This window comes from Lepisosteus platostomus, chromosome 24, assembly GCF_059453375.1.
Source record: "Lepisosteus platostomus isolate fLepPlt1 chromosome 24, fLepPlt1.hap1, whole genome shotgun sequence".
Lineage (NCBI taxonomy): Eukaryota > Metazoa > Chordata > Actinopteri > Semionotiformes > Lepisosteidae > Lepisosteus > Lepisosteus platostomus.
The window spans coordinates 10,577,869-10,592,698 of NC_142634.1; the positions used below are offsets into that span (position 1 = coordinate 10,577,869).

The 14,830-nt window shown below is 39.1% G+C and overlaps 1 protein-coding gene and 1 long non-coding RNA gene across 2 annotated transcripts in view; one reads left to right on the forward strand and one right to left on the reverse strand.

Moving 5' to 3' along the window:
* Positions 1-14,830, reverse strand: part of LOC148641622 (uncharacterized) — a 17,108-nt gene continuing 2,278 nt past the window's right edge. The window contains exons 2-3 of the long non-coding RNA XR_015929882.1: positions 3,293-3,423; positions 1-2,910 (exon numbers count right to left, since the gene is read on the reverse strand). This is a non-coding gene — a long non-coding RNA (uncharacterized LOC148641622). The remainder of the gene's footprint in view (positions 2,911-3,292; positions 3,424-14,830) is intronic.
* LOC148641623 (leucine-rich repeat-containing protein 43-like) overlaps positions 5,913-14,830 on the forward strand; it is a 15,376-nt gene continuing 6,458 nt past the window's right edge. The window contains exons 1-7 of the mRNA XM_088618677.1: positions 5,913-6,299; positions 6,831-7,079; positions 9,445-9,555; positions 9,874-10,013; positions 11,602-11,840; positions 13,489-13,685; positions 13,915-14,077. Coding sequence (XP_088474803.1) covers positions 6,213-6,299; positions 6,831-7,079; positions 9,445-9,555; positions 9,874-10,013; positions 11,602-11,840; positions 13,489-13,685; positions 13,915-14,077 — 1,186 coding nt within the window. The 5' untranslated portion in view covers positions 5,913-6,212. The remainder of the gene's footprint in view (positions 6,300-6,830; positions 7,080-9,444; positions 9,556-9,873; positions 10,014-11,601; positions 11,841-13,488; positions 13,686-13,914; positions 14,078-14,830) is intronic.

The following is a 14,830-nucleotide window of genomic DNA, read 5'->3' on the forward strand; positions in this document are numbered from 1 at the left end:
CCAGAAGGTTTGTCGCTCAGCATTGTAAAACAACAATAATTATTTCATGCATTTATATAGTGCTTTGCTGCTGTGTTAGGGCTTGGTGAAGTGGGCTCCTTTGTATAATAATAATAATAATAATAATAATAATAATAATAATAATAATAATAATAATAATATAATAATAATACTTTTTGAACCCTAGTAATAAAAGTTCAGTTTAGTTTATTTGTCATTTGCACAAGTGCAATGAATTGCTTTTTTACATGTATGCTCTGATAAAAGTCATTAAGGGAAACACCAACACAGAAACGCAAAACAGCAGCAACAACAACAACAAAGTTAAGTAACCTACCACCTCAACACAAGTGATAAGTGATAACCTCTGACACAGATACCAAGCTGTTATCACACGTATATGATACTTTCATTGAGGAGTTTTTTGTGCTCCATATTAATGAAGTGGAGGGTATATTTTCAAAAAGTGGGTAGCACGTTGGTCTTAAAAAGGAAGTGGTTTCCTAACACCGAAAGCGTTAATTGGTCGACGCAAACATGCTTTTTAAGAATTTATTTAACATCAACATCCCACTCTGAGGCTAGTCTTTTCTGGAAAATCACTGGCAGCCAGAGCACAGAGCTAAACAAATCAAAAATGAAAAAACTGACAACAATAGCAGCAGTAATACAAAAGTGGCAGCATTTTACATCTAATGTGGAAGGAGTAACAAAGCCCAGAGCTGCTCTCTGTCTTGACGTTTTTCATTTCAAGCAGTATTTCTGCTTTTTTTTCAGGGCGGTAGATGACACAGATTATTAATCAATAATATTATTATTATTATTATTATTATTATTATTATTATTATTATTGAACAGAGATTATTGAACAAAAGCAAGCGATGAGCAGAAGTTAAACCTTTAGTTTACTTCTTTAAATCCTTGGTGCCAGAGAGCACTGGGCAGGGCCAAAGGAAATCTACAGATATATCTTGAAAGCCTCCTTGAAAAAGGGGAAAGACCTTTTGAAATGGATTGACGTGTGACGACTAAAAGGCAATGGGGCGCAGAAGAAACCAGACTGGCCAGGAAAGGTACGTGAAAGAGGACTTGTTCTGAATAATAGACTAGGTATGATAGTTGAACTCCATACACTACCAATCTGGGCCTCTGTGTGCTTAATTCTTCAGATCCAGTGGCCTGCTCTGACCACAGCCCCTTCTGGGTCAGATCCTTATGGCACGGTGTATCTATTGCATCTGTCTGATTTGAGTTTGGGGTTTCTTTAGTGGTTAACTTGTAGTAGAGTTCTACCAATGTCAGAGGGCAGAGTGAGTCTCATTGATGACCATGTTCCTTTTTCACAATTTATTGTGTTTTGATATTTTTATAATTAATAAAATAGGTTCGTTACAGAATATCTGAGAGATGTCCTTCTCTCTGTCTGAGGCACTGAGAATTAGATTTATATCTTAGGGATCCCCCAGATTTATAACCCACACTGCGTAGCGCAGTCACGAGTCCTGTGAGCCTCATCCACTTGAAGAATAAAAGCAGAAGAGATAAGGATGGGAAGACCATCAAATACCATGAACTGATCAAATGTAGAGAAATACATTTTTTAAAATAATACTTCATTAGTGTGCTGGAAAGGCCACAGATACAATCAATAAAGGGACAGCTGTAATAAATAACCTTTTGATCTTAACAAAAAATAAATATATCTCTGTATAAGTTATTTATTTAATAAATAAATACCACTGTAAAACAAAATACACTTTTTCATCTTCGTGTTGTTCTAAATCATAAATACTTCAATATACATGTTGTTTAATAAATAAATACCATTGAAAAAAAATATTTTTTCACCTTGCTCTGTAATTCTAAATAATAAATATGTCAACATATGACATATTTTGACATATATGACATATAAAAGCCAGCAGCCATGTCACCCTGCAGCTCACAACTGGTCACCCACTGAAGCTAAGCAGGTGTGAGCCTGGTCAGTACCTGGATGGGAGACCTCCTGGGAAAAACTAAGGTTGCTGCTGGAAGAGGTGTTAGTGCTTCAGGATATTTTACCACTGTAAAAATATATTTCTTCTTCTTGTGTCATTCTGCCCTGTAATGCGTTCAAGCAAGAGGCGCATGTCAGGTGGCATTATTCTGTGCAGCATAAAATAACGTTCCATTTTTAACGAGGCTTCATCTTGCCCCATTACTATCAATTAATGATCAAAAATCTGTTTTCATTAAGGAGGTGTAAATGACATAGAGTGTCTGGCTCCAGAAACCCACTATTTTTATTCACTGGTGTCCAGGAGGCCAGTTCTCAGAGCCACCTCTCAATGGAATTCAGAGGATCAATGGAATCCACCTCTGTCACTACAAAGGCATTGGAAGGTGATTGAGTTTTTTTGGGGGGGTCTTGCTATAAATAATGTTTGCAAAAATTAATAATGTCATTCTTTCGCAATTTGCAGGTAGCTGGGAGTAATACGGAATTATTCAATGCTGATGTGCAATTATTACTGAATATGCTCCATAAAATCAAGCGGTACCAAGACCTGTTTACAAGCTCATTAAGAATTTGCCACTTTCAGTTCCCTCGACCCATAATTTCAACTGCTTGAGCACCCTATAGCCTAAATCCTTCTGCTCCCACGTGTTATTCGCAACCTCTATGAGCACGTGATCATCATTACAGGCTGGTGTTATCTGTTTCTTTAAAGAACGGAACTGGTTTTTGACTAAGTTAAAGGAATGGTTGACTGTTGACTGTCCGGGGCTCAGGTTCTTGTGATGTTCAGTCATGCTGTCAAGGTACTTTTGAAACACGCAGACAGTCTGAGCCACGTTCTCCGTGTCATTCTTTGGCATCCCCTTCAGCTTTGAACGAGCGGTTTCGATATTCAGGACATGTCGTTCCTGGGAAGCACAAAAACAGAAAATCCCACCGCTCATTATCGTAACGATAATGAATGACTTATGTTCATCACTGTTGGATGACAGGTGTCTACCGAGTATGACGAAAAGGTTCCTTTTCTTGTCTACGTCTAAGTGCTTAACAATGTGATCCCGCTGAAGAGTTGATGGAAATGTGATCTATTTCAATATGTGTGAATCTTGCAATCATTTGTGTGGGTCTGCAAACTGTTTAATGTTTTCTGTGCTTCTGCTGTGAGGAGTTTGATAACGGTCAGTCACCGTGCTTTAAAAAATTGAGCAGAACTTCAATACTACACACAGACAGCAGTTTTCTTTTTTAAAAAAGAGGCAAGCATCCCAGATGGAAACTGTATGTACTTACATATTCTTTTAGCAGATTACGAACATGTACAGCAAGGGCTTGTTTTCTGTTTTCCCTTTCCCTTTGACTTGTAGTGACTGGCACAGAAGCAGTGAAAGCAAGGCATGTGATCAGGACCAGAAGCCGTATTCCTGGACAGGACGAAAACACACACAGATGCTGAAAACACTGTGGACATCACATCAGGAGCCCTAAAGTATCCGAGTCACATCATTTCCTCAGAACATCTAATGAGAAAACCACTACGACTGAGGCACTTTGTAAGTAGCAGACTTTGTGTGGTGTTATATATCATCCTTATTCGGATGCTTTTCTTTCAGAAAAATAAATCACAATGACAAATTTAGATAAGTTGTTGGCTATGCAGTTTCTGTGGGTCATGACCTTCAAGACAACAGATGGTACAGTATACCAGCAAGATAATAAGCACTAGCAAATTTTCAAATAATTTTACACATGCGGCATTTTTAAGTAAACAGCGAAACTTTGGGCTTCTTTAAAAAAGCAGATTAGATATTTCAACCGGAGATACAGAACAGCCCTCATCCATGTCTGAGGGCCAAATATGCAGCCTGCATGTACAATTGGCAGAAGTATTTTTTATTGCAGATCACTGATTTACAGTCAGCAGGCTGAATTTGTACAGCCTCTCAAAACTAGCAATTCCTGTTGGAAGCTCATTGTAATGGTTCTTTTTCTGAAAATAAAAACATCTGAAACTTGTTTTAGAGGTGTGCAGGTGAATTAGTTATTTTTGTCAGAAAAGTCAAAATTTCTTTCCATTGCAGTTAGCACAACCCACATTTCATTGTAGAGAGATTATAAATTATAAGTTATAGGTCATACCCAGATGACAGCTTTCTTGCCTTCTTGCAATGCTTGGAAGTTTCTTCTTTTTTAGTGGGTGTATTTGTGACAGAAATCTTTAACGATTTTCCATACCTACAGGTAAGTCTCTCCTCAGAGTGCAACGTATCGCAATAACTCCCCTTGCATTAATTCAAAGGATTTTATGACTGGTACTATTGCTGTCACTTAAAAGTGAAAGAAAGGAGACAGAATTGTTCCATTCTGGACATCAACATTCAAGAAATGTATTGAGCAGTCTCAAATCCTTAGTAAGTTGTGGATCGCTCAAGTCCAATTAAAAGGCTAAAAATTAATAACACATACTGGTTTCTTATTTTTGAAACATAAAAGAAATAAGTGTTTTATTAAAATACTTATTAATAAATATTGATTTAGACACTTAGAAATTAGCGCCCAAACCACAAAAACTACATAAACACTGCAGCTCTATTGATGCCTTGCAGTCTTTTAAGAGTCACAATACCAAAGGATGTTTGCAAGAAACCATATCCTGAAGCATGTGTTTCTCTGCATATCAGACATTGAGGTGTTTAGATTGTCATTCACATGGGAGCTTAGAGGCAAAATATATTGAGAGCTATAAGGTTTTTTTTCCTCCTTGGTAATATACACAAAAGGACTTCAAGAGTCAGTTTTGAAGGTTTCATCAAAGTAACACATTGATTGTCTAAGAAATCCACACAGCCTTCACCCAAAAGCTCTTTCAGGACTGTCTTTTAGTTTCACAGCTGACAAAAGCTTTGTCATCCGAAAACATTAAAAATATTATGGTTGCCAATGGTATATGTTTGGTTTAAATGAAGTGAAGAATCAGAAAACCTCTAGAAGCAGTCTTGGGAAATGCAAGAAGTGATGAAGGAGAAAGCTATGTGCCGTTATTCCTACCTGTTTCACAGTCCATTGTGGTGGATTCACACCTTTCCTGCCAAGCTGAAGAAGATTCTGAAGTTTTGAATCTTAAGCCTGATATTTATATTCAACACTGAGACTTGTTCAAGGAAGAAATGAGTCAAAATGTTTTACTCTCCAGAATATATAATAATCTACCGCTATCTTTGTTTCTATAGAATTAGATGGTATCATATCTAAACACGCAGAATGACGTTTGAAACTAACAATAAGAAGAATCATGGGAAATGGGGTTAAAAGTGGAATAATACAGAATATTTTGGGTTTTCCTTAAATAGAACGTTGTATAATGCCCTTTAAAAAAGGATTCTTGCTCTCAAAAATCAGGTAATGGGATGTTAAATGGAACAAATATTTTCCAATTCAAAATTCAACAGTGGGTTCCATATTTTACATATATAGATATTATGTACTATGTATTATCTTACAAGGAACATTTTCAATGTTCTGATGTCTTTTAAGTGCGTGTAGTCACACACATTACGGCGTTAAATACTAATTATCTCTTGCGTTTTCATAACACTGGGAGGAAAAACTGTTGACATAAACTGTATACAGCAAGGGTCAACATCGTTATGTAGCATGTGTAGTCCACTTCATGGACAGTATTGTGTTAAAAGAGTAATGTGTCCTGGCTGCTTAGTGCCCTTCGTCAACACAAATCCAGATGTTGGAGCTCTCCCAATGTACTGTATGCCTTTAAATTACCCCCCACTAAGCAATGTAAAAAGTTGTGTTAGTGGGAAGTAAACAAATCAGCAAGACTGCTTTCAGGTAGAACAGTGAATTGGAAAATGTTTGTGATGGGGAGGTAACACTGGCCCAACATACTAAAGGAGGTTAATGTGAGTCTTTATCTGTCTTAATTTTGAGTAGAGCTAACAGCCAGGGTATACTGTATCAGTGTCTTGGAGCTGCCACTTCTGTTGCTTAGCAACCATGCAGAACTGGCCTGGTGTATCTCAGTCGCTGTCAAAGTGTAAACAGAACAGGAGCATTAACAGAACTTTAAAAGAAGTTAGAGAAACAGAAAGATTCCCTTTAAATATAATGCACTAGAAGCTTTTGGAAGGGCATTTTCTGTCTTTTCAACTCGATGGTCAACTTTTTGATGGCTTGATCCTCCTTGACTCTTTTTGGGATGAGCTTTTCCACTGTTTCTTCTGCCTTCCAGCAGCAGCTGCGCGCTCTGTGCTTGAAGGATTTCCCATGTGGTCCAGGAAGCTGGGTGAGCTGCTAAATCCTTTTTGTGTGTGCAAACAAGCTGTGCACACATCTCTCACATATATTCTGTCTTGAATGCATTGTTAGTGCCGTGTCCTGTCATTTTTATTACTTTTTTATTTAATCACAGAAAACAGACACTGGCCTGTTACTTAGCAGATTACTTTGTGTTTATTGCGAGGAAAACACCAGAAGGCCTAAGGTAAATGCTGTGTTCTGTGATGGAGCATTTTCTTTACTCATATGTGGCGATGTTTAATTTCAAAGTCTTGGCCCTGGGTTCGTATCTGACCCTTCTTAAGATTTGTCTCCAGAGGCCTACATTCAGTTCTCACTCTCTTCCTTCACTGTATATCTTTGGGTTTAACTCTTCGTTTAACTCCAGACTGGACTTTTTGGAAGACAAGCAGATAGATAAACCAGGGAGAAATAGAATTAAAGAAAATGCTGTCTCACTTGGTGTTTTTTTTTTTGCTAGCATCAGGATTTTGCACAGGAGTTTGATTAAAAAAAAAAACTTTGTTCCTTCGTGCAGAACAAGCCTAACAGAGCTCCAGACTGGAGAAGGAGTTCTGGATTTGGAGAGCAGGAGCTCGGAGGTGCAGGGGTGGAAGAGACTGAGACACTGATTGAATACCTCAATGGCACTCTGTCGCCATGGACACTGGAGGACGCCTGTGGCCAGGAGAGGGGACTGAAGGAGATGGCAGTGAGGAGCCATGGCCCTATCTGTAGTGACTTCATCTTCAAATACTTTACGAAACTTCGAATTGTGGACAAGGGAGTGAGTATAAGGATCATTTTATTCCCTTACTTCTGATGTTTTCTTTCATTTGAAAAGGGCGTCTTGGTTGGCTTATTAAACAATAGGAAATGCCAAATGAGCTAGTATTTGTGGATCCTTTGATATAAAATGTGCTAAATGAAGGTAAAAAATAATTAATATAGTCATTATAATGAATTAGACTAACTCTATAGTACAATATTAATTGTACTGTAGCTGTATTATTATGCCAAAATAATAATAGACTGTGGAATTCTCAAATGGGTCAGCTGAGCTCTTGTCATGGATGCAGGTCTATTTCTAAATCTATAGAAATCCTTCAGAACACTGATTTAAGGATTTGTAACATTAGGCGTTGTTTTTCATTTTTCAAAAAATGTTTGATAATCTTAAAATGGCAGGAAGATCATAAATGTACACGGACATGTACTGAGATCAAAATCTTGTTTGTTGCATGAGAAGTTGCTTGGTGCTTCTTAATCTTATATCTTAAACTTTTACTTAGCTTTTAAGGCAAAACGTCTGTATTTGTCTATATTCCTGCCGTGCTACAACTAGCCAAAGTATGTCTTTCAGGGCGAAGTGAACCATTGTATGTTTCCCACATAGAAGTTATGTTGCTGGAAAACTTTGCCTATGTACGTGTTTAAAAAATACACTTCAACGTCAAGCAGGCCTGATCGATTTTGTCCATACACGGACTTCAAGATGGAAGCTCCACCAGCGTAGTTCGAGAAGCATACTTCCGTTATACTCGGGAAGCATACGCAGTTCCTGGGTGGTCATCATTATCGCAGTTTGATCTGCTGAGTGGCCATTCTCTTTTTGTGTTGTAAGCCAACGGAAAATGCCGGAGACATGGAAACTCAACCCAGAAACCAGCCGACCTCAGACTCTCAATGCATGTCATCCTGCAGCTGACACATCCTCCCCAGCTGGTGATAGCCATCAGGGTAATGTTAGGATGACAAATTGGTTTTTTAGGGAGGATATGTAGAAATGCACTCCAAAGCCTCAGATTAAAGATCAGCTTGACAGACGTCACATAGGGAAATGGTAGTGACTACATTAATGACTAAACATAATGACTATGAGGTCATGTAAGGGACGGGCAATCCCTGCTTTCCTATTTTCAGCTCTTCACAACCTAATCACCTTGCCTTGGTTTAATGGGACAACATCTCCCAAGTCTTCAGGTGCTGTTGCTATGAAGAAGCCTAGAAAACCTGCAATCCCACTGACCAGCAGTCCAGGACCCAGGACAGGACACCTTGTCTAAAAACTGACCCTCCAGTGGAAGGGGACACCTATACTGTCATTCACCAGATTATGTGTGTTTTTTATGGCAAACAAACATGTTGTGGTTATTTACATCAATTGAAGATTACCTTTATTGTGTATTGAGATGGCAGGGTTGAGTAATAATGCTTTTCACAATTTTATCTGTTTATATTTTTTCCATCCATCCAACTTCTAACTGTTTAATCCAATTCAGGGTGACGGGGAGCTGGAGCCTGTCCCCACAAGCAATGGGTTTAAGGCAGGATACACCCTGGACAGGACACCAGTCCATCGCAGGGCACACACAGACACACACAAGCTTGCACCAGGGCCTATTTTCCCAGAAGCCAATTAACCTGCCAGTATGTCTGTGGACTGTGGGAGAAACACTTTAAAACCTGAATTTGTCTGAATCTGTGAAGCAATGTTATGCTTAATGTGTTATGGTTATATTTTACCAGTTTAAGTGAAAAAAATGTTTAAGAGAAGGAAATTGTCAAAATATTCTTAAAATGATTTTAACTACAAAAAACAGCTTCAGACATGGACATCATGTCAATGATAAGTCTTCCTGACTGCAGTGCAGTGTGTACCACATTTAAAGAATTGAAAAAAGCTGCTTTCTCCCTTGAACTCTAAGTCAAGTGTAAAGTTTTAATATAACATTTTCTGACTACATTTGCTTTTGATTTAAGTGGCATTTTAGCCAAAAGCATCATATAACACTGCACCTTCTTTATTACTGTTAAAAATTAGTTCTGTGCTTCAAAAACAGAATCAGGTGGGGCTTGAAAACCTGGTTTCTTGCTGATGCCTCTCCTAAAGTGTTGGGAAATGTCATTTATGATGCATGCAGATTGTTGTCTTCAGTCTGAAATGCTGCTTCACAGAAACACCTAGTGGTAAGAAATCTGAAACTGCTAACCATCCTCTTTCCAATGTATGATAAAACAAAGTTTATATAGGGCAATTGCAACTGGAATTTTGCTTCTGTAAGCTGCACACCAAGTCCAACCTTTTCTATTCGACTGCAGTGAGCAGGACTGGAGGCTTTGATTTTTCATGCCCCCCCAATGTATTTCAGGTCTCAGTTCTTGATGAACGGCTGCTCAGGTTCATCAACCTAGAAGAGCTTGTCTTAAGTGCAAACCACATCTCTGAAATAAACTCAGACCACTTGCCCAGAGCACTCAAAGTAAGTGTTTTAATATCTAGATAAGGTCATTAATTGTTTTTTAAGGGCCCGGGGATTAATGAATATTTAAATGTATATTATTTTATATTAAATTTATATTAAATGTATAATTGAACGTCATGACATTCCATATTAAAGTACCACACAACAAGTCTTGACGTGAGGGTGTAGTAAAACTACCAGAGAAGAGTTACTGTAAGTTACTAAAACAGACCTCAGACATCAAATTTTGAACAACTTCTGCTCATAATATTTACCACTATTCTGTCTTTGAGACTACTCTTGGTAACCTGTAGCAATGCTATCTTCTTGCTCCAGGTGCTTGAGCTTTGTGCCAATGAGATCTCTGATATGAAGGGTCTTTGCAAAAATCCTCCACCTGGACTGCAGCACCTGGGTTTGGGTTACAATCGGCTCTCCTCAGTGACGAACTACAAATATCTGATGGCAGCCTTCTGGTGAGTTTAATCTTTCACCGTTATAAAACCATTGCTCAAGCCTCTGCACCATAACTGAGCACACCTAAGAATTGAAATATCTCTATTTCAGCCCTCTACAGTATCTATCCACCAAATCAAACAATCAACCAAATAAAAAAATCAAGCAGCCAACCAGCCAACCAAATCAACCAATCAATAAATCAATCAACTTTATTCTTATATCACCTTCCAATACAGAGCATTCTCAGTACTCCACAACACACAACACACATTAATCTCAGCCCCAGCCTTCAAAATGAGTGGTGACCAGTGCTTGAGAATACAATGCACACTGTGGTTCCTACATCATCTCTAGCATCAAAAATATAAGATCTGTGGTCTTTCTACAACAACATTTCTCATCTTATATTCCAAATAGTTCTTAAAAAAAACTACACATGCTTTTCTTTACAGGAGATGGTATAGATTTTTACCATTTTAGATATTGTATCTCTCTTCTTTTTTTAGGAACAGAAAGGTTTTGATGCAACTTTTTTTAATCAGACACTGATTGTTGGAAACAAGAATATTAGTGTTTCTTAATATGTGGCTGTCAATGAAGATGCAAGCTTTTAAAAATACTTTTTTTCTTGTAGTTTTTTGGTACCATTACAGAACTCTGTGATCAGCAAACGATGCAAAAACTGATATTAATCCTCTTGGAATCTAATATTTACTGCTTATTCATTTATATCCTAAAATAAATATTCTTGTTTAATGTATAACTTTTCTCAGAACCTTCAGTCAAAATAGGACATAATAATAAGAGCAAACATTAATTGTGAGTCCTGTGAACAACATTTTTATTTACAGGTACAGGCAAACTTTGTATACTTTCCCTTGTAGTTCACCAGTAGGTGGAGACAAACCCATTTTAATAAAAATGGACAGATCAGAGGACATCACATCATCAACACAGAACAGACACAAGATATTTGATTAAACTTTAATTCCCAGTCCATGCAAATGAATCTACGAAGAAATAGAAATAGTTTGATCATATCTGACATGATTAGGTGTCTCTCACTTGAATTGGAAATTAAACAGCACCTTTGCATTTTGGAAATCCTCTGGACACGGTGAATGTGATGAATCTATAAATTGTATGTATACAATTGGATGTATATAATATTTATATAAGGGAAAATCATAACTGAGGTTTACTGGAAATAAATCAGTCAATCAGTGCCAGTGACAGACTAGAAATCCCTAATTTTAATTCTGAAAATCCTCTCTGTAGGTCACGGAGCTGTTTAAGTGTCACCTCTGCTGGCCAGGCTTAACCAAGTGCACTGAGTAATTCCCTAGAAAAATTTTGTAATACCATGGTAAAAGCAGTAAAATATAGTAAAGCACTGTGAAATTATAATGTAAGCAAAATAGTGAATAATTGAGAGGTATTGGAAAGCTCTATAAAACCAGTGGGTTATTCTGGAAATCGAGTCATAGGACAAGCATGGAAATGCTTTGGGAAACATGTCAACATTCTGTGCTGCAGTAAACCAGGATCTGGTGGGAGCCAATGGATAATAATCACCCAGAATAATCCTTATCTGCCCCTCTGCAGGCCTGAGCTGGTCTCTCTGGACCTGAGCTTCTCTGGGTTTGGAGATCAGGTGGGGATGATGGACGCCCTGGCCACACTGCCCAGCCTCAGATGCCTGGTGCTCCAGGGGGCCCCTCTGACTCTCACACCCTCCTACCCTGGCTACACCCTGGACAGTTTGCCCCGCCTCATCTTCCTGGACGACGCCCGGGTTTCTCCCGATGAGAGGCACTGCTTCTCTGGCTTGGCCAAGAAACGAGGTCTGTGCATACATCTTATCACATACAGTAGCCTCTCTTTCCCTGGGATGTGATCCACGGGCAGTGTCATTACTCCAGCCTTATCTAGTTAACATACCAGCCCCTGCTGTTGTGTTTCCTTGTTTTTTCTTTACAAGAAAATAGATTTTACCACCAATATGTAAAGATACTCTTACTGCCACAAATGTTTGAACCCTGTTAGTTGTCTATATTTGTTCTCTCTCTTCTGAAGCACATTTCTGTTCTTCTAAACTGCCAAGATTCTCCCAATTTCATTTAGCAACCTGGGTCACAAGTAAAATCAAAGGGCCTGATGTCAGATTAACATTATTAGTTACTGCTAATATTGACACTAACTCTTGGTTTAGGCTATCATACTTTATGAAATTTCGAATTCCCCTTCACTCTCTTTTAGTAGCTCTTATACACCACTGATTAAGCTTTATGATTCTCTCCATTCCTCATGTGTGTTCTCATCCAGTGTTTGGGTCAAGCAATAAACCAATGCAGACCTCATGGTTTTATGGTTCAGATGGCTTTCCTCAATATTATTTTGTTTGATGATAATGCCGTTATCCAGAAAACTCACAAAATACACCATGGTACTTACTGTAACATAAATCCAATATAAACCGTTTTGGAAGTAATGTTAGAATCCATTGGAGGTTTTTGCCTTGTTGATCAAATGCTAAAGATTCCATTTCCTGGCGTGTGAAAGGCAAAGGTGTTCCTGCCAATACAAAGTAATTGTTAGCATTTTGGAAATGGTTGTCTGGAGTCAGGTGAATGAGAAGTTTTGGTTTGCATTCTTGTGCCAAAATGTGGAAGCAGCTTTTATTTTTATTTTCACGTCCAGCCTAAAGCAAATCAGTACAGACAGACAGTCCAGGCAGGAGCAATCTGCAGTTTGCTGGGGGGACTTTGAAGTGGGGTCTACAAGAGTTACTCTAGCCCTTCCTGTAGCGCCTTATCTCTGCCACTGGCGCTAGGCTCAGGTGTGAATGGAGAAGGGCCAAACATCTGTCCTGTGCAGACGTGAGGGTCACACTGACCAGCCATGTTCTCCAATAATTCCAGGGGAGTTAAAAATGCAAAACCTGGGTGCCACTGAAAACTAAGTAAATAGATGACCTGTTCAAAAGAAGGAGACTGTATCTCAAAAGGCCAATTCATGACATGCAGAACATATACAAAAGATATTGCATTAATACACAGGTTCTTAACAAGGTTGCCAAGGGGTGTCGGAGTAACATATAATTTAAACACAGGACACCTGTGACGTGTGTGTGACGGATGAAGAAAGACAGTACATGCGCAGTGACATTATCTATGCCCCTTGGTCAGCATGCTTCAACTCACGTCTGAAACTCACAACTCACAGCTCAGGATTTCAGACAGAGATTACTGGGGGAAGAGTGTAATAGTAGTACACCTTTTGTAGTACATCTTATTTCAGAAGACAGTTTCATTTAAAAGTCTCACTTGGGTGCCCCTGCCCCTCCCATCCCCCAGATATAAAATCCCGGCTATGCCACTGCATGTAAGTGCAAATAAAAGAGAGCTGTTTTTGTGAGTCCTCACAGCTTGTTTTTGTCCTGCAGGCGCTTGTCCAACAAGTGTGTGAATATGTGGTTTTGTGTTTTTTCAGAATTAATTGCAGAAGAAGGTGTGGTAATTGTGAAGATTGGTGAATTGAAAGGAATTCCAGATCCTTGTTTGGAGGCAGAAAAGACAGCAAACGAGTTTCCCTTCATAGCTTACAGCTTCCTCATCACCTATGAGTTTCTTGGATGTAATCCCCTGGCTTTGGTGCAGCAGACAGAGTACGAGTCAGACGGGCTCCCAGTAAGTTCCTCATCAGGTATAGTTTGAAATAGTTTGAAACTATTGTGAGAACTTGCCAGGATTTTCAAACAGAGGTGCTCACAGAGTGCTTAATTTGCACCTTGCTCGTGAAAATGGATATCTTAAATTGAACTTGATGTATGCACAATCGATATCGGGGTGGTAGCAGTAGCTAAACTGTTCTTTGTTTCCCCATCATTTTAACTACACGAATGCATTGTTCTGGCAGGAACAAAAAAGCAGTAGCCTCAAAAACCCTGCAAACCCGACTGTGTTCACCGGAACAGAAGGAGCTAGAGAGATCATTCAGGAACCCCAGTCCTCAGAGAGGGACAGCCATGAGGAATCCGGCAACTACCCTTTGCGGACAGCGCCTCCTGATGGAATAGAGGGTCAGTGCACTCCCCAAAATTTCACCTGTCATGTTATTATCGCTGCTATAATAATAAGTAATAATAATTGCTTACACTTATATAGCACTTTTCTGGACACTCCACTCAAAGTGCTTTACAGGTTATGGGGTCTCCCCTCCACCATCACCAATGTGCAGCCTCACCTGGATGGTGCAATGGCAGCTATAGTGCGCCAGAATGCTCCCCACACATCAGCTATTAGTGGGGAGGTGAACAGAATAATGAAGCCAATTCATAGATGGGGATTATAAGGAGGCTATGTTTGGTAAGGGCCAATTTGAAGTTTGGCCAGGACGCCGGGGTTACACTCCTACTCTTTTCGAGAAACACCCTGGGATTTTTAGTGACCACAGAGAGTCAGGACCTCAGTTTTACGGTTTTCTGGAAATTATAAGGATCAGGAAAGGTGAGCCCTTAGGTTACATGATGGCTGAGGCAAAGTTGGAGGACATAGGATTTGGAATGATTTTGACATGGATAATGTAGGACCTGACTAACCTTTTCAACTCACACCAGGGGCAACTATCATGAGAGGGCCGCAGGCCCTGAACAAGCAAGAAGGAGTCAAGATTATGTTGTGACAGGAAAGAAACCAAGTCAAATAAAAGACAGCAGACAAGTACTGTGTTGATGGCTATTCCAAGGGAACTTGGTGAGACAGGAAAGAGACTGGCATACTGTTTCAGGGAACATGTCTGAGCTCTGAGGATCAAAAATCTCTCCAAACCGATA